Source organism: Pteropus medius, unplaced genomic scaffold, assembly GCF_902729225.1.
Source record: "Pteropus medius unplaced genomic scaffold, Ma_sr-lr_union100, whole genome shotgun sequence".
Lineage (NCBI taxonomy): Eukaryota > Metazoa > Chordata > Mammalia > Chiroptera > Pteropodidae > Pteropus > Pteropus medius.
Window position 1 is genome coordinate 10,663,093 of NW_024350319.1, and position 24,615 is coordinate 10,687,707.

General features: G+C 35.5%; 2 protein-coding genes across 10 annotated transcripts in view; both read left to right on the forward strand.

Moving 5' to 3' along the window:
• Positions 1–7,696, forward strand: part of MIGA1 (mitoguardin 1) — a 70,056-nt gene extending 62,360 nt beyond the window's left edge. For 3 of the 4 annotated variants that reach the window (XM_039838643.1, XM_039838644.1, XM_039838645.1), the window contains exons 15-16: positions 2,352–2,468; positions 4,088–7,696. In XM_039838643.1, coding sequence (XP_039694577.1) covers positions 2,352–2,468; positions 4,088–4,306 — 336 coding nt within the window. In that variant the 3' untranslated portion in view covers positions 4,307–7,696. Of the gene's footprint in view, positions 1–9; positions 121–2,351; positions 2,469–4,087 lie in introns of all 4 variants that reach the window. The other variant, XR_005647745.1, reaches the window with a different exon arrangement.
• Positions 7,697–12,236: 4,540 nt separating this feature from the next.
• NEXN (nexilin F-actin binding protein) overlaps positions 12,237–24,615 on the forward strand; it is a 38,288-nt gene continuing 25,909 nt past the window's right edge. For 2 of the 6 annotated variants that reach the window (XM_039838646.1, XM_039838647.1), the window contains exon 1: positions 12,238–12,489. Coding sequence is in view for 1 of the 6 variants with exons in the window: in XM_039838649.1 (XP_039694583.1) it covers positions 12,319–12,485 (167 nt within the window). In the remaining 5 variants the exon portion in view is untranslated. Of the gene's footprint in view, positions 12,490–12,914; positions 13,050–21,594; positions 21,689–24,615 lie in introns of those variants that run through there. The other 4 variants (XM_039838648.1, XM_039838649.1, XM_039838651.1 and 1 more) reach the window with 4 other exon arrangements.

Below are 24,615 nucleotides of genomic sequence, written 5' to 3' on the forward strand. Positions count from 1 at the left end.
ACCCTTCAGCCCAACTCACCCACTACACACTGCTTTTACCATACATTCCTATGGTCAAGGGTATGGACTCTGGAGTGAGACTGCCTGGTTTCAAATGCCACTTACTAGCCATGACCTCTGGTAAGTTGCTTAACCTATCTATGCCTTAGTTTCTTCATCTCTAAAAAAAGAGCATAGTATCTACCTTATGGGGTTTTTGACGATTAAGTGTTCAGTTCTTAGAATAGCGCTTGGCATAGTGCATTATGCAAGTGTTGGTTATTATTATTATTTGCTCATTGACTTATAGTATTTTTATCATATCTATGTTTCTTAGCCTGATACTCATAACTTTGAGATGATATTGCCAAACCACATTTCTCACAGCATCTTCAGAGGGTGCTTGTTACAAATAATTCTGGAGACCATATATTTGAACAATTCTTATTTAAAATGGTGCCAGAGAACCCTGTGTTTTAAACAAGCTCCCCAAATGATGATTACAAACTGTAATCTGAGAACTACTGGATTAGGGCTAAGGAACAGCCTTGTAGACTGGGTTTGATTCTCACATAGCTAGTACGATCATGGGCAAGTTACTATCAACTGACTTTAAGTTTTCCTATTTGCAAAATGCGATTAATGCCTACCTCATAGGGCTGCTGTAAGGATGAAATGAGATAATATCAACAAGCTTAATTTAAGCATAAAATTAAGAGTAAATATTTCAAAAGTTTATTAAGTGATAGTTTTCATAATTATAATATTATCATTATATCTAACTTTATTTCTTCTTAGTTAAATCTTGTGCCTTATACTAGTTTTTTCTTTCTGTATCCACAGAAACCTATGTATCTCACCTCTTGGGAAACTATTTCCTATACCTGAAATGCTGTATTCTGTCCTCTGTACTTAGATAAATTTTGCCTGCTGTTGAGTTCAGCTCCACGATTATTTCTTGATGAAGCACGTATATTCTACTTCAGCCCATGCTAACTTCTAACTTGTCTGAACTCCTAATACAGTTAGAATCTGTATGGAATTTAGAATTTCAATTTATGAGGAACATTTCTTAGACCAGAGTAACAACTTCAGTGCATCTCTGATAATTTTTTGGCCTTCACTAGCTAGCTATGTATGATTTAAGACAGGTTATTTAATCCCGCTGAAGTATAACTTTTTACATATTAAAATGTCGACATGACCTACATTTTCAGAAGCGTTTTACTAAGTTAAATAGAACCTAGCACATTATCTGGAATATAATGAGTAATCATTAAATGGTAACTGCTGCTATGATATATTTTATAAGTTGAGGTTTAGAAGATACCTTGGAACCTGTAAAATAGCAAATAACCCCTCCAAGAGACAGGATCTTAAGGGATAGTTATCCCCAGTCAACGCTATATGACAAATCCCATAGAATCTTATTTAATAGAAAGTTATTAATAAACGTACAAGGTTTCCTAAATCACAGCCGTATGTATTACTATTTCACAAGAAGAGGCAATTACAAAATTAAATGCTTCAATAATATCTGGTTCCATTACTAAAAGTGTGGATTCTAGTAAGCATATTTTCGTGCTTACTCATTTAAAAATTGTTTTAGTCTATTTCAGGTAATCTAAAGTGATTGAGTAGAACTTTTTAATGGCTAAAACAATGGCAGTCTTTTTTTTTAAATAATTTTTTACTTTTCAATTATAATTGACATGCACTATTATATTAGTTTCAGGTGTATGCACAACATAGTGATTAGACATTTATGTGACTTATGAAGTGATCACCCCGATAAATCTAGTACCCATCAGTTATTACAGTATTATTGACTATATTCCTTATGCTGTACTTTATATCTCCATGACTATTTTTTAGCTACCAATTTACACTTCTTAATTCCTTTACCTTTTTTCTTCTATCTCCCCTATCCCTCTCCCATCTGGCAGCCATCAAAATGTTCTTTGTATCTATGAGTTTGTTTCTGTTTTGTTTGTTCACATGGCTGTATTATTAATCCTAAAAATTATACTGCTAAGGAACACTGTAGCATTCTTGTTTTTACTTGATTACAATACTGATATGATTGCTTTTCTGTGAAGTATTTTTATGAAGTGAAAAGGCCTTTCAGAAATAATATTTCTCAGCATATTTAAAAATATTGGCTAGGATATAGAATCTACAGAAAACATTCTGTGACTCTAAAAGTTACTTATAAGTTTATTAACTTTCTTATTAGGCTGGCTCATCATCATTGACCCTTGGTCTACACTCAGAAATATCTGGTCACATGATGGATAGCAATTTCAGTTTCTACTAGAAAAGGCAAATTTGAGAAAGTAAAAATAACTTGATTCTCTTTTACTACCCAACAGATCCCAGATGGATTTTTTGCCCATTTTTATGCCATTTGTGAGCACATCAGCCCTGTCCTAGCATGGGGCTTTTTGGGTCCTAGAAATTCTCTCTATGATTTATGTTGCTTCTTTAAGGTATGTTTAGTCATTGAATCATTTCTTTTTCTACATCAAAAAGCAGATAAGGTATTATTGTTTTGTTTTTGTTTTTATAGAAGAAAGAATGTTATTTAAAGGTAAAGTTATAAAAGTCACATAAATTTAGTGTTTAAGTGCCAGTGGAACAGAATTATATAGATTTGATGCTTAATTATATAGATTTGGAATAGTTTTAACAAGTCCATTCACCTTATCAGTTTTCCTTCTGTAATTGAAACATATTCTTGGATGGTGTTATGATGTTATAGTCAAATTGCTGTAGACAATTTATTCTTTGTATGTGGATGCTTTTGAAATTTATAAAACAAATGTCTATGGCACATACGGCAGTTTTGAAATAAGTTCTGGTTCAAAGTAATATGAATAATAAAATTCTAGTTGTGAGACATAACATGGGAGTTTAAAGTTGTATCCTAATGTCAGCAGTTTAAGTTTGTCAAAACACAGGTTATAGGTCGTTGCAGAATTTCCTGCCTGGCACAGTGCTCAGAAAAGTTTCACTATTTAGATAGTCTTGAATTTAGGCTGAGTTTCAAGGAGCAAATAAAGTAAATACAATCAGGTATGAATTTGAAAGCTTTTGATGTTTGAAAGTTTGGATGTTTCATTATACCTTTCATTTAAAAAAAAGTTAAATTGTGTTTATGTGCTGTTAATGTAGCATTTATGTAAATGGTTTAGGAAATGTTTATTTTACTCATTATTTTTTGACTAGTTTACTTGACCTCCCAAATGTAAGGTATATGTTTAGTGGGAAAATTCTAGGCTGAGAATGAAGTTTGTTAATGAACAATCCAACTCTGGATAAATTATGCTTTGTCCTCCTTTTCTTCATCTATAAAATGAGAGGGCTTGACAGGTTGATTGCTTATGACCCTTCCAGATGTAAAACTCAGTGAATCTAAGAAGCGTGCCTTCTTAGTGTTTCTTAACACTTGATTTCTGTAGGGCAGAAATTAAGTATTCTTGTTTTTTTGCTCTTTGGAATTATTCTTATTTTCACCATGGCATAACAGTCTAAGACTTAATACTTAGCAGTATAAAACTTAAAATGAGTTTCAGCATAAGTATTACTGAAATGAAATATCCTTTACAATCTTCCACTGATTTGAGACCTGCAATTTTTATTTTGCATGTGTCTTTAGTTTTTTTATGTACAGAAAAATATATATTTAAAACTTTTTAGTTACAGTTATTGGAAATAGTGTACTCTTCTGTCTTATAGTACCAGTGCTCCCAGGTAACATTGAAAACTTCATTTATTGGGAAAGGACTTAATAATAGTCCCTTACATTTATACAGTGCTTAGGGTTTACAAGCATTTCCTACAGATTACTGTTTTTGATCATCACATCAGCCCCGAGTAGTATAAAAGATAAGTAGCATTGTCCCTTATTTTACAGAAAAAGAAAATGAGACCCCCAAAAAGGTTTAATCAGTTGTTCAAGGTCCCTTTTCCAATGAGATATGAAACTAGCACTGGAACCTTGGCTTTCTGACTCCTAATTCAATGCATGTTACAATATTAGTAGCTATTTAGATTTAATATAATTTTGGTCTAATAAGTGCCAATTTGTTTTGCGTTTATTTTCCAGAATCAAGTTCTTTTCTTTCTCAAAGACATTTTTGACTTCGAGAAGGTACGCTATTCCAGTATAGAGACTCTGGCCGAAGACCTCATGCAGTTGCTCATTCGCCGCACTGAACTTTTAATGGCCTATCTTGGAGCTGATGCACTGAGGCATACAAGTAGTTGTATAAATAGTCATGGTAACGTTCTGTCCAGTGGCCTAGTGGAAGCCAAAGTGCAATAGATACCATACAAACTATATAATTTGAGTGCTATGAAATATTTTAAGATAACTATTGATTTTGTAACATATATTACATAGACTTGGTAGATGTGGACTCAGGGAGGAAAAAAAGTCTAGTAAAGAATGAGTGACCATACTGTACTTACACAGAAGTTCTGTCATTGAATCCCTGTGTAGTGTATCCAAAGCAGCTTTTTATAGTCTTTAGGTAATAATTTAAGTCGTGAAATGTATATTTTGTAGAAATATTGCTTGAATTGAAGCCAGTACTTGGGAGTTAATTGATTTGTCGTCTTGAAGCTGTCTGAAATGTCCAGTATCCTTCTCAAAAGCTCTGTTTTTATGCTTTGCACCTTGAAAATGTACAATTTAGCCAAGACCTTTGTGGCCCACACATGCAAGAATATATGACTCTTAGTGTCAAGAGACTTAACTTCACCTGAAAATGTATTTTTAATTGTAAAGTTATTCATTTGTTTAATCAAGTTTAGACAGTAGTGGTGTTTAATATGTACTGCTTACATTATTGCTTGTACATTTGCTTATGTATTTGATTCAAAGAAATTGTAATGGCTGACAGTGAGAAGTTTACAAGTTACAAGTTTATATTAGATTCACTGCAGTTTCCAAAATATATTACTGTTGGTCCTATAAGTTACAATACAGAGGCTGATGAAATTTCTTTTAACTTTTTGTAGATTAGAACATTTTTCTCTTGAATGAATATTGATTAAAAAGATAACAGTTATTAATAATGACAGGCAATTAAAATTTTTCTTGTGTAGTTTTGAGACTATCTCCCAACATCTGAAGGTGTTTATCTTGGTATAGTAAAATCAGTTTTCCTTTCTTCTTCTATAAAACTTGTTTTTAGTTATTCCCACAGAGAACTTAGCACATTTTGTCATATTATACCCATATTTGAAAAATATTCATACTTTGAATCTTAGTGAGGTTTTAAAGAAGGTTTTTTTCCCGTATCGAACAGAATATTTTTAATTGTATGGAAGTATATTTTATATCCTTTCTGATAAATATATAAACAAATGAGTTGTTCATATAAGTAAAGATTCTTGAGAGTATATTAGATACTTTCACAGTTATATGAATTTCGTGTCTAAATCATATACCACGTGGAGTGGCTGACTCAGTATATCAATAGATTGGATTTATTGATTTTGTTTTTAAAGTGGGCTTTATTCATCTCAGAAGTAAGTTTCCCAGGAGGATCAAAATATATTTTTTTAGAATGCATTTTTAGATTAAAGTGCCTATTTATGATGAATGAATAGAAAATGATCAGTGGGGAAAGGCATAATCTTTTAAGGTTTTAAATTTATGTATGTACCATGTTTATGTAACAGTTACAAAATAAGAGATTCAGCATCTTTATGCTGTTTGCATGTACTGTGTTCCATAATGTATAGGCTATAGCATTAAACAATGTGAAATATTGCTCTAATAATTTTTGAGTATATAGTTCCTTGACTTTTCTTAACTATGGTCTTAATTTAAGAATTGGCTACTTATAATTCTTATTATTGATAGAGGAATGTCAGAAGTGTCAAAGCTAAAAATTCCATTATGTAATGTTTTACTTTTTAATTTATATCTTGTATTTCTAGCTTCTCGTTGAGGTACCACTGGCCTTGAATGATTCACACACATACACACGTGTGCACAGACACATTCCCTTTATCATGTAGGCAAGACAGGCATTGCTTATTCTGTTTGGGGGGGCGCTAAATTTTTAAGTTGTGGTTTATAAACAGCTATAAGTAAACTTAATTATATTTTTATTTGAGGAAGATATTGTTTGCAATCTATTTTGAAGAATTGCACTACTTAATAATGCTGCTACTGCATAAGATAACTGGGGGATTTATTTCATCAGATAAGATGAATGGCTTTCCAGAAGGTTTTTTTTTTTCTTCTTTACATTTCACCAAAAAACAAAAACAAAAACAAAAAACAAAAAACATATTGCCCATATTCAAGAAGTTGGTTTATCTAATTCAGTAGCTTGAGTTCATTTAGTTTCTAGTCAGTTTAGTAGCTACTACTTTAGTAAGATGCTTTCTTTGTGGCCTTTAACAAAAGAGGCAAGAGTGACCAAATAGAATTACAGAGTAATTATAGGAAACAACCTCTTTATTGTAAGGGAAGAAACTTGACCATTTAAAAAGAAATGTCTCTTAAAAATGTTTTTGACCACAGAATAGTACTTAAGACATATGTGCCAATTTCAATTTGCCTTGAAATTGGGTTAAACAGCTAAAGCAATGTTTTAAAAAAATTACAAAATGACTAAATTAGTTTTAAAACCCTTTAGGGTAAAACCTTATGTAATACTTACTCATGATAGTATTATCAGAAAATTGCCATTGCCACCATGAGTCCTACCATCTACATCCCTATGTAAATTATAAGAGGGCCTTGAATTAGTCCTGTGAAAGTAGATTCTTTTCCCTTCTGTTTTCTGGAAATAAAAAGGTTAAATGTTCAGATGATTTATATTTAATAATTTTTCTATTTTTTCCTACATTTTTAAGTAAAAGGCTAGTTATTTCTTCTTGAAGTCCTATAATATGTTTATTAAATGTCAAAATTAGGTTATCTTTTTAAAAAGAAGCCAAGTTTTTCATACTGTTAAAATCAGCTCCAAAGAATTCTCTCTTTAAAGCAGTATTCTTTATTTGCACCCATTTACTGATTCTTAATTTGTTGAATTAACTAACTTTATAAAAAATATTAACAAACTTTTTCCTGCCTTAAGATGTAACATTTTCTACCTAAATGATTAGCTGAGGAGTAATTATTTACATTATAAAAGAATTCTTTAGTTTATCATTCCTTTAAACCTATGAAATAGGAATGCCAAAGTAACATTTAATATACTTTTCTGTGACCTTTCATAATCAGAAATTTTAAATTATGTTCATAATTTACTTTTATTTTAATGTGAACACATATTAGGAAATTATTTGGAATATGCATTTTGAAGTGATTATGTGAATTAAGCTGGATTCAAATTTTGGGTTTTTTTTTCCTTAGATTAATCATATCTAGAAATCTCTGTGTATGTGAGACTTAGAAATTTGTATAATCTGTGATTAATGGAAAGAAGGGCATCCTTTCTTTCTCCCTAATGATTATATTATGTTAGTATTTTGCTTAATTTGAGAACAACCATGTAGTAGCTTTACTTGGCTGATATCAGTAAATGTGTCTATTTCCTAGATGTAACGACTGCACTTAACTAATTTATGTAAAATTGAAACACTACAGTAGCAGAATAAAATAGCACTGACTCTTTAGCCAAAATAAGCACTATAACATGGATGTATTTCTATTACTGCCAATAAAAAAAGTGATGGTACATCTTGCTAATGTATTGAGTATTTAATACAATGCTTATATATTTGTAAGATCACACTCATTGCATCAAACCCTACCCTTTGGGAGCTTTCAGTCTCCATATGACCTCACATATACAGACAGAGAACACAGACAACTGCAGAAGCATTGAAATATCAAGTGTAAAAGTATATATAGACACCGGATGGCAACAAGGGTTTACCTGGATATAGAAACAGTATTTTTGATTTGGGAATTTTAATAAAGAGGTTTATTTGTGTACAATATAGATGAATGTATATAGTTATATTTTTAAACTATTAAACATAAACTGAAGTACTTATCTTAATAAGCAATCCATAGAAATATGAGTGGAATCTTTTCCTAGCTAGGATATAGGATTGGAGATGGAATGGGAAACCAGATCAGCATCTCAATATTATCTACTCTTTTCTTTGTCATCTGCCATATTCTTTGTTGTCTCATGCCATCCTCTTTGATTCCCCTACCTGGACTTATTGTTCTGCACTTTAAACATCTCCTATCGTTACACTATTTGTAAGGCTTTGCTGGAAGTCTTTATAAACTCATTTGATTTATCCACTGCCATTCTTGCTCTTCTTATGCTGCTTTTGACTTCTATTTTTCATGTAGTGTTTCTTCCTATCCCCAGTGTTCTGTAATACTTTACCCTGCCACTTTTTCTCTTTTAATCTCTTTCTCTCCTTATGCTACTGACATCTTTGATCAGGCCACACAGCTCTTTTGCTGAGGTTCTTTTTTTGTTATTTTCTTATACCTGAACAATGAAAACCCTTAAGTAACCTTCATCATTTGGGCAGGAAAGGACTGATTCCAGTACAGAAAAAAAAGCAAACCTTTTTTCTATGACGCTTTTTATTTTTTACTTAAAAGCCACAGCAAAGCAACTGGTACATCAGATACACCTCTGCGTTTTGCTTTTAACTGCAAAAGGCTTTCACAAAGTACATTTTTATATAGGAAATTCTAGAACTTTTATAATTTGCTATGTTTGAAATAATACCCAAATACTTGACTATAGGGAAGCACTTTGACATTTGAAAGTATTTGACATATATGACTTCCAGAACTTTGCTAATTCTTTTATTTAATAATACTCCAAGAGAATAGGGACTTTAATGAAGATTGAGTGCTTAATGTGATAGAAAAAGGATAATTTTTAAAAGTGGGTTAAGGCAGGTGTATTTGTTACCTATTGCTGCATAACAAATTATCCAAAAACTTAGCAGCTTGAAACAACCACTGTTATCTGACATAGTTTCTAAGGGTTGAGAATCCAGGAATGGCTGGTTCTAGCTTAGGGGCTCTCCTGAGATTGCAGTCGTTGGAAGATTTGACTGGTGCTGGAAGTCCAGGGCCATTTAGCAGAACTACCTGAGTAGTTTTAAAGCATGGCAGCTGGTTTTCCCCAGAATGAGCAACCCAAGAAATATCATCAAGGTAAAAGACACAGTATCTTTTATAACCTAATTAGAAGTGACATACCATTACTTGTGTCATATTCTGTTGGTCACACACACAATCCCTGACACAATGTGGGAGGAGATTACACAAGGGTGTGAATATTAGGAGGCAGGATCATTTAGGGTCATCTTGGTGGCTGGATACCACAACAGGGAATCATAATTATATATCGATAATGTAGACATTTTAATTATAAATGAATAAGTACACATTCTTTGACTAATCTTCTGAAATAAGATCAAAGTCTTTATTTGATTATAGATCTGAGATATCTCTGTTGTATAAACTACCCCTGTAAATCATCATCTGAGATTTCCAGTGTCTCTTTTAAAGGAAAAAAAAAATTTACTTGAAAGCAATGAGTACCAATTCCCCCTTGATTTTTATAATCTTTTACCCAATTTTTTACATTTGTCTTTCTCATACCTAGCTTGATAGTCATTTTTGTAAGCTATTTGCCTTTATTGAGTCTCTAAAGCATTCAATTTTTAACTTTTGTAAGAACAATTATTTTTGCTTTTATTTTTTCCTTTTTGTAAAGTTTATGCAATTTCAATAACATGCAACTAATATAGTCAAGTTTGAGAAACCCAACTGATTCATGATAAATATATAAGAAGTATTTATACAAATTAGCAAATCTTACATTTCTAATAGTCTTCTCAAACTTAGCATGTCCAAAATTGAGCTCCTGACTACACTTGCCTAAACCTCCTCCTCCCAGACTTTCTCATCCCAGTAAATGACAACTGCATCTTTCCATTTCCTCAAGCCAAAAATTTCTTTTTCTCACACCTCATATTCAATCCGTTACCAAATCCCATCAGTTCTACTTTTATAAAATGTGCCAAGAAAAAAAATGTGCCAAGCATTTCTCACTACCTTCACAGCTATCACCTTGGTCCAAATTCCCATTACTTGTCATCTGATTATTCTGGAAGCCTCCTAATTGGTCTTCCTGCTTCATTTAGTGTATTTGCAGCATATTGGCCAGAGTGAGCATGTTAAAAATGTGTCAGCTCATGTTACTACTTTGTTCAAAAATCCACCAATGGCCACCCATCTTACTCAGTAAAAGTCAAAGTCTTTACAATGTACTAAAAGGGTCCTCCGCAGTCCATCTGCCCCACTCCCTATTTTTCATCCTTTCCTACTAAGCTCCACCCACCCAAGCCTCCTTGCTCTTTCTAGAGCAAGTCAGGATCCTCTTCCTGGCTTTTGTACCATTTCCTGAATGGCTCCCCCCACACACACACCCCAGAAAGCTCCAGATAGTAACATAGCTCACTGCCTCACTTTCCTCAAGACTTTTACTCATATGAAGCTTTCCCTAGTCACTCTATTTAAAATACAATATCTATACTCTGCATTCCCAGCTTTCCCTACTTCTCTGCTCTGATTTTATCCCTATAGCCTATCACTAAGTACTACATAGTTTGATTATTTGCTTATTGTCTGTCCTCCACCAGAATGCCAGGGCTTTTTATTTATTCTGTCAGTACTGTGTCCTCAATATCTAGAACCGAATGTTTGTTGAATGAATGATGAATTGTTGGGAGAAGAAATAGGCCTTGGTGTTGTGGGTAGCTATCAGTTTTATAGTTAGAATGGAGAGGTGTGTTTGATCTGGTGAATCTGCTGACTGGATATCAGTTAAGAGAACTTTAAATCCTAAAACTAAATGGTTAATGTTAAATTGGTAAGCGTAGGGAGGAAAAGGGTGGAATGAGTTTATTACAGGGCTGATATAGACTGATATAGATTGGGGTGAAAGGAAGGCTTCTCTGAGAAAGAAACATTTAAAAGGACAGCAAAATCTTATATTGGAATTAAGTAGGTGAAGAGTGGGGAAAGAGGATTTCATGCGGAGCAAACAGCTTGTGGAAAGACCCTGCAACGAGAATGACCATGAAAAGTTCCATGAATTGAAGGTCAAGGTGATGGTACTGAAAGGAACAAGGGGGCAAGCAACATCATCCAGGTCACCTATCACCGTCAGTATTAGAGTAAGCTTAAATAGCTGTTTTGATTACCAGTCTAGTACTTTAACTGAAGAAGAAATGGCTTACACAGAAGAATTTTGTGTAAATAGTGTATGGGAATGTGGTAGAGAAGAAAAGTTACAGTTAAGAGCAGAAGGTTTTTCAACATCCCTGAAAATAGAACCTGAGCAATATTGTCTGTCCACACCTGGAGGTCAGAAGTGGTTGTCCCAGTTTATCTGTGTGGATGCTAGATCAAATCTTAAATTAAGAATTGAAGATCTCCCCAACTGGAAAAATGTCCTCTCTGGAAGAGCATTTCAGGTTTTATATTTCACGTTATTTGATGGATATAATTGACAGGCTGATGGTCCAGGCTGAAAAGATTTGTGAGGCTAAGATTCTCAGTTGCCTTTATGTAGATTTAGAAAGACCAGAGATTATTTGCCTTCAATTAAAGAAAGGTGGAAGATTATATCAATATTATTTGCTTTTATTCCTCTTTCTCCTCCCTTTTTTTCCCTCTATTAACCACTTTCTTTGGAGTTAAAGACCGGAGCCAAGAAGAGGTGAGCCACGGACAGATGAAGTGGTTCTCGGACTGCTGCCCTATGCTCTCAGCAATAAAAGAGAAGTTGGCCGAGGTCAGTCCGTACTTTGAAGATACCGTAGTGACTTGGCTTCTTGATTAGAAACCAGGACTAGTAGAGTAGCTGAGAGAAGCGGGCCCTGGGGCAAACCGGGTTGGCTGGGCGGGGTGGCGGGGGAGTCGGGGGAAGGCAGCTCCAGCCTGCTTATGAATTCCATTCCAGTATCTCTCCTTTCCCATAGGGGAGGCAGCCTCCCTTCCCCAGACCCTTCCGGGAGGTGGAGGCAAACCCAAGGTGAAGGGGTCAGCCCAGAGACCCAGAGACTGGCGACAGACACGTTCTGGCGGAAAGTTGGCAGCCACCGCCCCCCTCGCCCGCCTTCCTCCTGGACTCTCCACCCCTCTCTGAGCGATACACAGAGTGTGTGTGTGTGTGTGTGTGTGTGTGTGTGTGTGTGTGTGTGTGTGTGTAAGGGCGGGGGGGGGCGAGTTGGGGGACTGGCCTTGTGTTTTGGAACAGCTGCTGCCGGCGCTGGGCCCGCCTGGAATGCGGGAACAGGCTGCGCACCAGGACTTTTATGGAAACTTGCTGCTGGAGACGGCGACGGCGGCGACGGCAGCCAGAGGGCTCCCAGCGGCTGGAGCGGCAGCGGCGGAGGCGCCCAGACCCCTGCCCACACCCCAGTGCAGAACGCGCACAGCCGCTCTGCACGCCACGAGGACCCTCGCCTGTCTCCGGCTCCAGGCGGGTGAGAGGAGTCGGGGAGCGTGGGGGCGGGGGCGGGGGGCGGCGGAGGTGTCGGGTCTCTCGGCGGGGGCGGGGGCAGCAGGGAGATGCTCCCCGCGCCGCGGCTCCTGGCCCCGCTCCGCCGCGAAACCGGAGCGTGCCCGGCTCCCTCCAGCTGTGGCCACGCGCGGGGTCCGGGCCTCGGCTGAGTGCGGAGCAGGGCCAGCCTGGCCGTCCGGCTCCGGGGGCGATTTGCTTGCTTCGCTCCCCTACTTTGGCTACCCTTGCGTCCTGTCGGTTGAGTTTTGGGTGCTTTCTCTACTCCTGCAGGGGAAGAGCCCTCCGTGAGCGGAGGCGGTGCCAGTCCCTGTGCCCTACCCTTGGGGTCCAGGCAGATAAAGTTCAGGGTCGTCCCCCACCACGTGCCCCTGGCGCGGTCTCCGTCTCCGCCAGCTGTGTCTGTAATTTTTAAGAGAAATCGTTCCTGATCTGCCCCTGTGGAGGCTGAGGAGTGAAATGTGATTTAAACAACCTAACACCCACCCCGTCCCTCCAAACTATTCTTTCGCGGTTCTGTCCGAGGTGAGATGTTGGGGATTGTGCAGATAGAACTGGAAGTTGGAGTGAATCGTGTAGTTACTCCCTCTTGAAACCTTCCTTGTCTATATATTTTTGCTACTGCCAAGCCATTCCAATTGTGTATAAACTGAGAAATGCTCTACAAATGCTAAAAATGTATTATTGGCATTTGTAAAGAAAATAACCAAGTTGAGAGGTGAGTTAATTATTGCAATGGCTTGGAGATCTTCATTTTATATTTATTAAAGGTCCATAACGTGAACAAAGACTTTGAGTTGGGCTTCGGAGAAGAGAGAGGTGGTGGGAGAGGGAGGGAGAAGGAAAGGGAGAGGGAGAGAGACAGAGAGAGAACAAGGTAAAAATAGCATTAGGCCATGTCCTAACAAAATGTCTGCCCTTGGGAAAGAGGCAGGTAGAGCATTATAAGAAAGCAGTAAGCCATTATAAGAAAGAAATTAGTTCCATGAGCAAAATAATGGGAGCATCATTCATCAGCTAAATTTTGTTAGTGAATTCATGTAACGGGCTTATTGGCTTGCGAGTCACAACATAACTATGTATTAGGTAGTGTGAATAAATAAGCTTAAATATTTATACAATCTTAGTCACCATCATTGAGTGAACCAGTTATTTCCCTCTAATCCTTTTACAGGTTAAATTGCTGTCATAAAACAATCTAACTACACTCCGAATACACATAAATCTCTGAAATTCTTTTGTTTTGAGATATGGTAAGGTGGGAAAATGTGTAATTAGTCAAACAAGGACAGGGTTTTGGGTGGGAGAGTATAATGTAGTTAGTTGATATTCTTCCTCACAGTATTAGGCCCTTATTTTCGAAAATATTTTATATTTTGACTGAAATAATTTAAAATGTGTGCAATTCTGTAATTTATCTACAACTCCCTTTAAGAACCCTAAACAAAATCCACACATACAAAATTCGTTTTAAGGCCAGTTTCCCCAAGTACAGTATTGGTGTGATTCAGTTTTAATTTCAGATTCATTTTCGAATTCATTTAAAACAGAAATGTAGTGAGTAGCAATTTTTCCTGCTCATCTTAAAATGGAATCTGTGCTATTTTTGAAAATCTGATATATGAGACTGATCATTGTCAAAATGTATGTCATCTTGAGATGGCTATATATAGTATCAATGAAGGAATGCATTATCTAGGTTTTTGAACAGTATTTTTCCCCTGAAATTACACTTGAAGTATTTAGGTTAGTGTTTCATTTGTGAATATGTATATTTGGGAGAGATTAATTAGAGATTTAGATTGCTTAGAACCTGAGCGGCCTGAAATGACATACTTCGTTTAGGAAAAAAATACATAAAATCTACTATTACCTTCAAAACACTCCAAAGGCAAATAAAAATATTGTTTAAAATAAAAATACATGTTTAAAATAAAGAAAAGAATGCAGTAAATATAAAAAGTATGTAACAGATGGGCAGATGTCTAGAAGTTTTTATAGAGGAGAGGACTCAGTACATTTTATAGCATGTAGCCATACACAAAAACATATTGGTAGTCTATAATTCAGAGGGAAAATGAACTAGGGGTTCTTGATTATTTCATATATTTCTGTTCTTATTTATTCATTATGTGGTCTATATCACCTGTGTAGTTTCTTCCATTGTTCTTGGTTTTATAATTGCAGAATTACATATTATTTATATATACTTAGAATCGTTATATTTAAATATTCAGTACATAATTGGGCTTGACATATGGTAGTATACTTTCTACATTCTTGGATGGGGGGTGGATCTTTACCCAAAAATCCAATTTAAGTTTTCGTCACATTTGTTTTTTATTATAAAGTTACTATAACTATATTATATTTGTGGTTAAAAATTATGAAGAATGGGAAAAGTGGCTCTCAAAATCTGACTTTTGGTATTTTGATATATTTCCCTCTTTTCCCTAAGTGTAAGAATTTTTTCCCCTTGCATTGTCAAATCTCAATGAAATTATGTATGTGAAAGCATCTGATGCAATATCTTCCTGGTTCTTTTTCTCTCCCAACCCTTTTTCCCCTTCTTGTTATCTCTTCCTTTTTGCTCTCAGATCAGAAGACAAGTAGATTGTGGTTCTCTAGGTCAGGTTTTGAGATTGGTGAAATTTGACTTCCACTCTCCTTTTTGTGCCTCTTTCCTGTTCTGTCCCTTTGCGTCTCCCTCCCTCTTTCTGGCTAAAATAGGCCTCCCCTATGTCTCCATTTTCTCAATGCTGCCTGTTTATTTAGATCAGGGGCCACAAATTGGCAGCCAAAAAGCCACTTTCAGCCACCGACAGACATAAAAATCGGTGCATTTTATCTTAAAATATGAATTTCCAGCTTCTCTCGAAAAATTGGAAGATCTTGGCAAAACTGGGTCCACATTTCTGCATAGCAACAATACCCTGGAACTTAGTAGTGGCTCCTCCCTCAAACAAGACACACCCTCTTAGCCATTTTCTATTGTTTTACAGCTAGTCATCACTCAGTTACAGTACCTGTCAATTATAGTATGTAACAATAACTGACATAACCTGACCCTAGACACTTGAGCACACAATCCCCTGGTCTACGTATTAGGGCAAGTCTGAAGTCATGATAGGATGGCAAATCGCTGGACTTGGCATTAGGAACCTGAACTATAAATGTCGTAGATATATTTAGGTTAGCAATCCTTCCCTTAAACAACGTGATCATAGGAAAGGGAAGAAGAAAACATTCGTTGACATTAATTGCTAGTGTCAATTTGAACTGCAAGGGAATGTGTATTACTAATTAAAACAAATAAAATATTTTAACTGGTGGGATTTTAGAAAGCATGAACAAGATATTTCTGGGAAAGAAATTTTTACTAGGAACTCAAAAAATTCGACTCCCTCCTCATCCTAGATGTGTTTAGGAGAGTTTTTGCGACCCCTAGAGGTTGGCCAGAAAGATGAGTTAGCTACTATTCGGTCTCTCCACCCAACCAAAATGTTTGGAGTCGGAGGCCTGAGTCTTCCCTTTTCCCAGCTGTCTTTCATTGAAAAGCCATCTTCCACTTGCAAAGAGGGTGAGGAGGCCCAGTCTCCTCCAGAGATTACCACATCCATTTGCTTGGGAAGCCACCTTGCTGAAGCCCTAACTTTCTGGTTTTTCACGATATCTAGTTTAATGTAAACTCACTCCATTTTATTTTATTTTCTGTTATTTCATTCATTCATTCATTCATTTGTGCATCCTCATCATAGGCCTTCCTTTTGGAGATATCAATCATAAGTTTTATTCTGGCCGATTTTGGATCCGTTTTCCTTTTGTCTCCTTGTCATCCATCCACTTCTTCAAAAATGAATTGAGTTCATATTGTGTCCCAGTTGTTGTATGAGATGCTACGGATAATGAACAGAGAGTGGAGCACAGTTTTTACCTTTCAGGAGCTCATAGGATGGTGAATGCTCTTTGAAAAATATCACATACAGTTGTATAAATGCAAAGTATTACATATTATTGATAAAGAAGAATGGCAAGACAGATTGAAAATAAAATTCTTGGTTATCAATAAGGAATTGAGTATCAGTAAGAAAAAATATCACTATATGGAATAGGTAAAATAAGACCTAGTTTCATATTTTTGAATTGTGATAAGGTTTATAATAGGTTTTATAATATAATTTTTAAAATATAAGGTTATAACTTTCATTAAATTAATGAAGTCACATTACATTTGTTTTTATTTCTTGTACAAGTGAAGAATGATAAAAATGTAGATTCATGTTTTATGACACTCAAAGCAATGTTTGTCCCAAAGACTTTAAAGAGATAGGTTTTAATATACTTGTGGTGTATAGTTAAGCGTTCTGTTCTAAAATCTCCTAAAAACTGAGACAGAGAATTTACTTGAGTTAAACAAAATGCAGATTTAAAGCTGTCACTGTCTTGACAGTTCTGTTCTCCTTGAGAAAGCAGATAATACATTAACATAGTGAAAGTTATTGTAAATGATAGGAAGCTATGATTTAAAATTCCTTTCTTGATTCCTGCATTTTTGTCTATCTTGAAATTTTTTAATTGCATATCTAAAAAAGTCAAGGAAAATTAATTAAATTTAGAAAATTTAGAGGTCAGACATAGGTCCAATGAAATTCTATAACAGGAACATCAGCATGCATATTTTAAGATAGATCTGCTATACTTAATATTATATCCTACTGTGAGACTTACATATTTTCTGATGGCTTGAGCTTCATACCTTAGTATTTATCTTGGAAATTATTTTATAACAGTCCCAAAGTATACTCTATCATTTTTTTATTTTCACATATTTATATATTGCACATTACTTTATAAAGCTTTAAGATGAACAATCCTCTTATCAAGAAGACTTCAACAACTAATGGCTAGAAATTAGTTTGGCACTGATTTAATGAAATACCAGGTTTACATATTATTTGAGCATTTTCACATTCAATGTCTTTATTTACTTATTTATTTTATTTGACATTCTATATTATTTTATATTAGTTTCAGATGTATAGTATAGTGGTTAGACATTTATATAATTTACAAAGTGATCCTCTCAATAAGTCTAGTACCTACCTGGCACCGTACATTAAGTATACTCTATTCTTGAAACATATTTCATCAGGCCATTAAGTCATTTTCAAAAACTTCTTGAAGCCTATCTCACTAATTGTTATGCCAGTTCATACCAATTAGTATTACAGTTGGAGATATATACATATATATATATACACATTATATATGTATATATATATAATATATACACATTATGTATATATATATTATATATATAATGTTTCATGTACTTAAAAATTAAGTAAAAATGGAGACTGGTAGAGTGAAATGAGTAGTTCACTAAAAGTCAAGTCTAGTACCCTGCTCTGCTACTGAACAGTCTGCAACCTTGGATAAGTCACTGAAACTCTCTGTGCCTCCCATTTTTTCTTATGGTAAATGAAGGGGTTGGACTAAGTGATCTTTAAGGTTCTTAGATAATGAGCTCTAAAAATCCATGATTCTTAATCCATGTATAACCAGACCCCAAATGTAATTGTGATAGGTAATTAAAACCTGTTTGAACTGAACTCATTTTCTGACACCTCAAACATGCTTTTAAGTTTAATTTTAATGGTAACCTTGTCCATCTATTTGCTCAAACTAGAAACTTTGAGTTAATTCTTGACAGTATTCTTCTCTTCATCTCTACGCCTCCAAATCTAATTGGCCAAAGTTCTTGTAATAGTGCCCTGACTGCAGTGTAAGTTCCCTGGAGACACAGATTTATCTTTTTGTTCACTTTCATCTCTCTACAACCTAGTGTCCTTGCCTGAATGTAGTAGGAGCTTAATAAATGCTTGTTAAATGTGAGTCACCATGTCCTATCAAATCTTCTTCAAAGATGCCTCTTCCAAGTCGTCATTCTCAACGCTACTGTCGTAATTCAGGCCCTTATCTTCTCTTGTCAAGATATTGTACTTGTCTTCCTTCCCTGTAGCCTTTCCCTGTTTCACGCTAGTTTTCTGCACTGCTATCAGTGTCTCTTTTCTTTCTAGAATGTATATATGATTAAGTCACATTCCTGTTTTTAAACAAATCTTTTGCTGGCTCTCCATTGCTTTTTGGGATCAAGTCTAAACATTTTCTTAATATTGCATTCAGGAATCTTCCTAGCCTGTCTTTCTGTTTTACCATAGATTCATTGGACAGCTTATGGTTCCCCAAATCTGCAGTGGTGTTTTTGTTCATGTTCCTTCTTTTACTGGATGCCTTTACCCTCTTTTCCACTTTGAGAAATCTTGCTTATCCTTCAAGGTCTAAATCAAATGTCACCATCTCTGTGTAACCTTCCTTGACCTCAGCCCCATCCTTAACCCCACGAACATCTTTTCCATATTTTTATAGCCCTATATAATACTATTATAGCACTTACTACTTTGTATTATAATTAGTTGTGGTCCCATCTATTTCTTCCAACAAAGTTACTTGATTTCAGAGGCTTTCTCATACATTTTGTATCCCATGGCCAGGCATAATGTCTGAAACATAGTTGGTTCTTTTCACAAAAACAGTATATTGTAAATACAGACCGTGAAAAAAACCACAACCTTTTTGATAAATTATGGACATGCTATAGCACCATTGCAGTATTCCTATAATGGCTACTTAAGTCTTCATTTAACATGAATGCTTAATGTGCTAGAATGGCACTATTGACTCTCTTTATTATCCCAGCCTTTTTTCTTATGACTAGACTATTGTTGATTCACACGTTCAACTTTATCCTTTTGTTAATGTTTTCTCTCTACTCATTCTTGATAACAATTCAGCTGGCTTGCCCGAGATCTTAGACCCTTAGAAAAGTGCAGTGGGCCGAGGTGCATTACCATTGCCTGCTCAGACAGAAAAATCACTTAAACTAGACTAAGACAAGTCTGTGGGATTTCAGTTATAAAATCTTTTGGCATTCAGGTTATTGAGTATAGGAATTAAGTTGTTAAACTAATCTTCATTTAGCATTCTAAAATACAGTGACAATGAGAACTGACATGATCTGATAGAATGTTCTTTACTATAATTCAGCATACTCAGAATGTGGTCTTAGAATCCCTGGGAGTCCCCAAGACTTTAGGGACCCATGAAGTCCTTCTTTTTCCAATTACATATCTCTGTGAGGCCATATTTCTTTATATATTTCAGTAGTTAAAATAACATATCAGAATAATTTTAATACAGATGTGAGACTGTACTTATCTTTTATTAAGTCAGATATTAATGAGATATGCAAAAATGTCACCCTTCTCCTTTATTCAGCATGGAGACTGCAGTTCTTTCTTCTAATGTATTGTAGCTTTTTAAAAAATCCTGGCATTTTATTTATATATGTAGCTTAATTTTATTAATGACTTCATCAAGTGAGAACTTACCAATTTTCTTTGAATGATTTCTTTAAAGTCGTCCCGAGAGAAATAAAAGGCAAGAGTTATGGGGCCTGATTCTGGGCATAATTCCGAGAGGATAGAAGGATACATTGCATGGTGCCTAGGATGTCGTGGTTGCAGCTGTAATAGGACTTAAAACATCTATAAAGTATTTGTGTGTTATGCTGAAATAGATGTTACACAAAAAAAATGAACAGACTTTGTATTTTTTTAAGGCAATGGAAAATGCTGATAATTGTCGAAGCTTGATAATAGGTATATGGGGTTCATTATATTAGTCTCTAATTTTACATATGTCTAAAATTTTCATAATAAAAAGTTAAAGAAGATAGATTAGGCTGATATGTCTGAGATGTTTAACAAGTTTAACAATATAAAATAACTTTAAAGTCTATGTCAGATACATCTAGAATCCTATGTTCATTTAGAGGCATCAGAGCCTGAAGGAGGAAAACATCCATGCTTACAGTGAAGTGGAGAAAACCACCATATCTCTTATAATCTGTTTAGAGAAATACTTCAGTGGTAAACAAATGGCTTAACAATCATCTTGAAGGTGGAAAAAGGCTTTTGAATATATTTGTCTACGTGGGAGCTAGCAGGAATGGGAGGAGACAAGGGAAACCAGAGAGGCTGAGGGAACCTGAAACCAGAGGCCTCACAAGTCCAGATCAGAATTTTAATTCTGATTCATGATGCAATATGCAGTTACTATCCTCAGAACTGGAGTGTAGACTAGAGGGGTAGAGAGTGCAGTGGCCTGGTTAAAGGCAGAAAGAGTAGCAAACTCTTATCCTGTAATAAATTAAAAGAATCTTGGCCAAAAGATACTCTGGAACTTTTGAAACCTCATTTTACTAATAATGATTAAAATCATTATTCTTATGATATTTATCAGTTAAGAACTTTGAAGAAACTGCATTTAAAACAGCTTCCCTATAGCAACTGAAGTAACTTTATGTCCTCATCACACTTGGATTCTGGTACCTGTTGAAAAGATTTCATAATTTGAAAATGTTTACCAGTATTCTAAAGGAAAGAAAACTGTTAAAATGAATACTTTGAATTTCATAGCTTCTCATTTTGTTAGTTTGTTAATCAAAATAATAGTGATGCAGAGGAACACTAAATATATATGAGTATTTCTGGCAAGCATAATTATATGAAATTAGAGGAGGAGCTGGGCCTCTGTGTTAAATAAAGCAGCAAATTCCACATGAGACTAGTAAGTTAAATGTTTATTAATATAGATAAAAAGCATGCATGCGGGAGGGGATGATAAAATGAGTCAAAGATTGAATGAATATTTGCAATTTGAGACTGTTTCCAAAAGATTAATTTTAAAATATTCTGTAAATGCCCAGTAGCAGGTTTAAAAATAGAGTACGGACAATTTTTTAAGGGAATAAAAGTTGAGTTAAAGGAGTGAAATCTTTCAGACATCTTAATTTTAATAATTACTACGTAGGTGTTAAAAATCTCTCCATGATGGCTTTTGGGGTTTGTTTGAAATTATAATTTATTATTTAACAAGCATTCAGCTAAGCACTGGAAAGGAACTGATCTCCTGTAATCTGGCAGGGAAGCATAAAGTCTACCAGATGTATAGATGAAAGTCTGAGTGGAAGTAAGAGAAGTGCGAAATATGGACTGAGAATGGAAGTCATTGATTCTAGGTCATCTAACTGGAAGGTTGAGGTATGATGTATGCTTCCTTTCACTTCTGTATCAGGTACGGTTGATGTTAGAACTCTACCTTTCTACAGCTGTGCCACCCTAAATATGCCTGATTTTGTCTGATCTTGGAAGCTAAGAAGAGTCTGGCCTTGCTAGTACTTGGATGGGAGACCACTTAGGAATACCAAGGGCTGCAGGTGATTAAAAAAAAGAAAGAAGAACCCTACCTGTGTTTCTAGATAGCAAAGCAGACTGGAACACTACAAATCCTGTTCCAAGGCTTTTGTTAAAAGTTGTTGCCAAGAGTCTGTTAACAGGAGAATAGCGATAACATCCATCTGTTTGGTGCTGTATTTCTCAATGCCTAGCAGAGTGCCTGGCACATAGTAGAAGCTTAATAAATATTTGTGTAATGAATGTTGTATTCTGTTTATATCATAGTCCTACATAATGATAATCATAATGATGGTCATACATTATATCCGGACAATCCTTAACCATTTATGAAGTGCTTCACCTTGAAGCTGGTAGGATTTACTTATTCAGTAAACAGTTACTATATATGTCTTCTATATACCAGGCACATTAATAAGTGCTATGGATATAGATACGACAGTGTATAAAATACAATCTCTGCTCTCAAAGAGCTCACATTCTGGTACAGGAAGTATCATCACCGTACATTACGGTAAATACTACGATCATCCAGGTAAGCACAGGGGTGCTATGGAAACACACAGGAGAAGCACCTAACCCAGTCTTGTGGAGTCAAAGAAGGCTGCCTGGAGAAAAGTGACAATTTATCTAAGAACTAAAGGATGAGTAGGAGTTAGCTAAGGGATTAAGGGAATGGGAAGGGCATTAAGCTGAGGGAGCTACCTGTGCGAAGGCTTCAGGTGTGCCAGTATTTCAGTATGGGTGGAAGAGTGGGAGTGATGTGTAGGGAGAGATGGGGCTAAAGAGGTCATTTAAAATACCAAAGTGCATTAGATCACTGAAGAAAAAGTGTAGAGTGAGAAGAAAGTGCAAAGACTGAAACTTGTGGCAAATGCATCTGAGAAGTGGAGAGAGGCAAAGAACATCTTGTCCAAAGGAGATGGGAAGGTGTGGTCAGAGATGAAAGCAAAGGGAGCGAATGGAGCCAAGCAAGGAGGATTTCCCAGATGAAGGAGTGACCAAGAGTGTCAGATGTAGCAGTGAAATTCAGGAGGGAACTGTCCCTTGTATTTGGTAATATAATGAGAAAATCATTTAATATGCCTATTTTATACATAAAACTGAAGTTCACAGAAGTTACCTGTTTTGTCCAAGACCATACATCTAATAAACAACCTACACAGAAACTCTAATCCAAATTTTCTGGCTCTAACGCCAGTACTTCTACCATCATTGTCTTCAACAATTAATGGAGAGATTATTATTAGGATATATTTATAATTCTGAATATTTTGTTACAAAGGTCTTTAAGCAATAAAAGTTGTAATGGAATAATTCGGATGATTTCAAATTATTTTTAATTAGCTTTTTTATCAAATTGAAGAATGCATGGGTTTGTAAATTTTTGTATGAGAGAGGGTTTATGAAAAGTTATGACAAGATTGAACTTGTATATGCCATTTGTTCTGAATTTTTCATTTTATAATATACATTCCACCACATATAATTATGATCATTTACATATTGAGCAGCCGTTATTGAGTCCAAGGCATGGTCCCTACTTGGCTAATGTAAGAGAGGGAGGCACTTTTGGCAGAGTTGAAGATAATTGTGGCATTCTGGGAGGAACGACCTGAGTGTTTAGGGCATTAGAGTATTGTGGAATAAAGATGGAGAGAGTATGAGGAGAGGATTTAAGAAAACTGAAAAATTTCAGCTGCGGTTGAGAGCATTATAGCTTCATTCCTTGACTAAAGGTCAGTGTATGTGATTCCCTTCCACAGGAACTTCCATGATCCATTTATGATTTAGTGTTGAGGTTCAGTAAAATGTGTGACATTCAACTAAGTTTTGAACATTTCAGAGTCTATGTTATGACTTTGTTAGAAACAGTTAATACTTTAAAAAGCCTCTGTATAACCAAAATTCTCACTGACATTATACAACTAAAAGTGAATTTGGTTACTCTAGGAGTACTGAAGGCTAAATGTTTAATCATGTCCTATTAGATAAGAAATTCACAAACCTTCAGTACTTTTGGCAATTAACAGAATGATGAAATATATCAGTGTTTTCTTTAAGAGAATGACATATGTGTGAATACTTGATTCTTCACTATTATTAATTACAACAATAGGAGTGCTACTTGCATGTTGCTGACTTGGGCACTTTTTAAGGATCAGAGGCCAACACAGTCCCTTGACTTTTTCACACATGAATGAGTTCACTAAATGAATTCTAAACCACTACCAGCTGAGATAGCTGCATTTCATTTAGTACCAGAGAATTATTTAAAAACCTAACTGTGCTCTGCTTAATTCCAAGTAATTCTAAGAGACTAACTGCTAGCATGTATTAATTTAAAAAAGACATAGCGTTGCTTAAATAAAAAGCGCACCACTAACATGGGACCAGCTATCTATCTGTCTTTCACTTACCCAGCACCATGTTCTACTGCCAGTTGCCAGCTAAAGATTATGAATTCACTAAATGTAGAGAATACTGTTAATTATGTCTTTTTTGGCTTCCAAAATATTTATACTGCTCAGGATTATGGTTCTAAAATAATTGGATTAAAGGGTCTGTTGATTACGCCAGTAGGTAAAACCTTATGTTAGTTGGTATTCCCCTCCCACCCCCATCCACACCACATACGGCAGTTGTACTGCTTTCTTTGGCATCAGCATAATACAGTGGGTAAGAACGCAGACTCTGTAGTCAGACTGCCTGTTTACATCCTATGCCCACCACTCATTAATTGTGTGGTCTAGGGCAAGTCACTTGACTTTCCT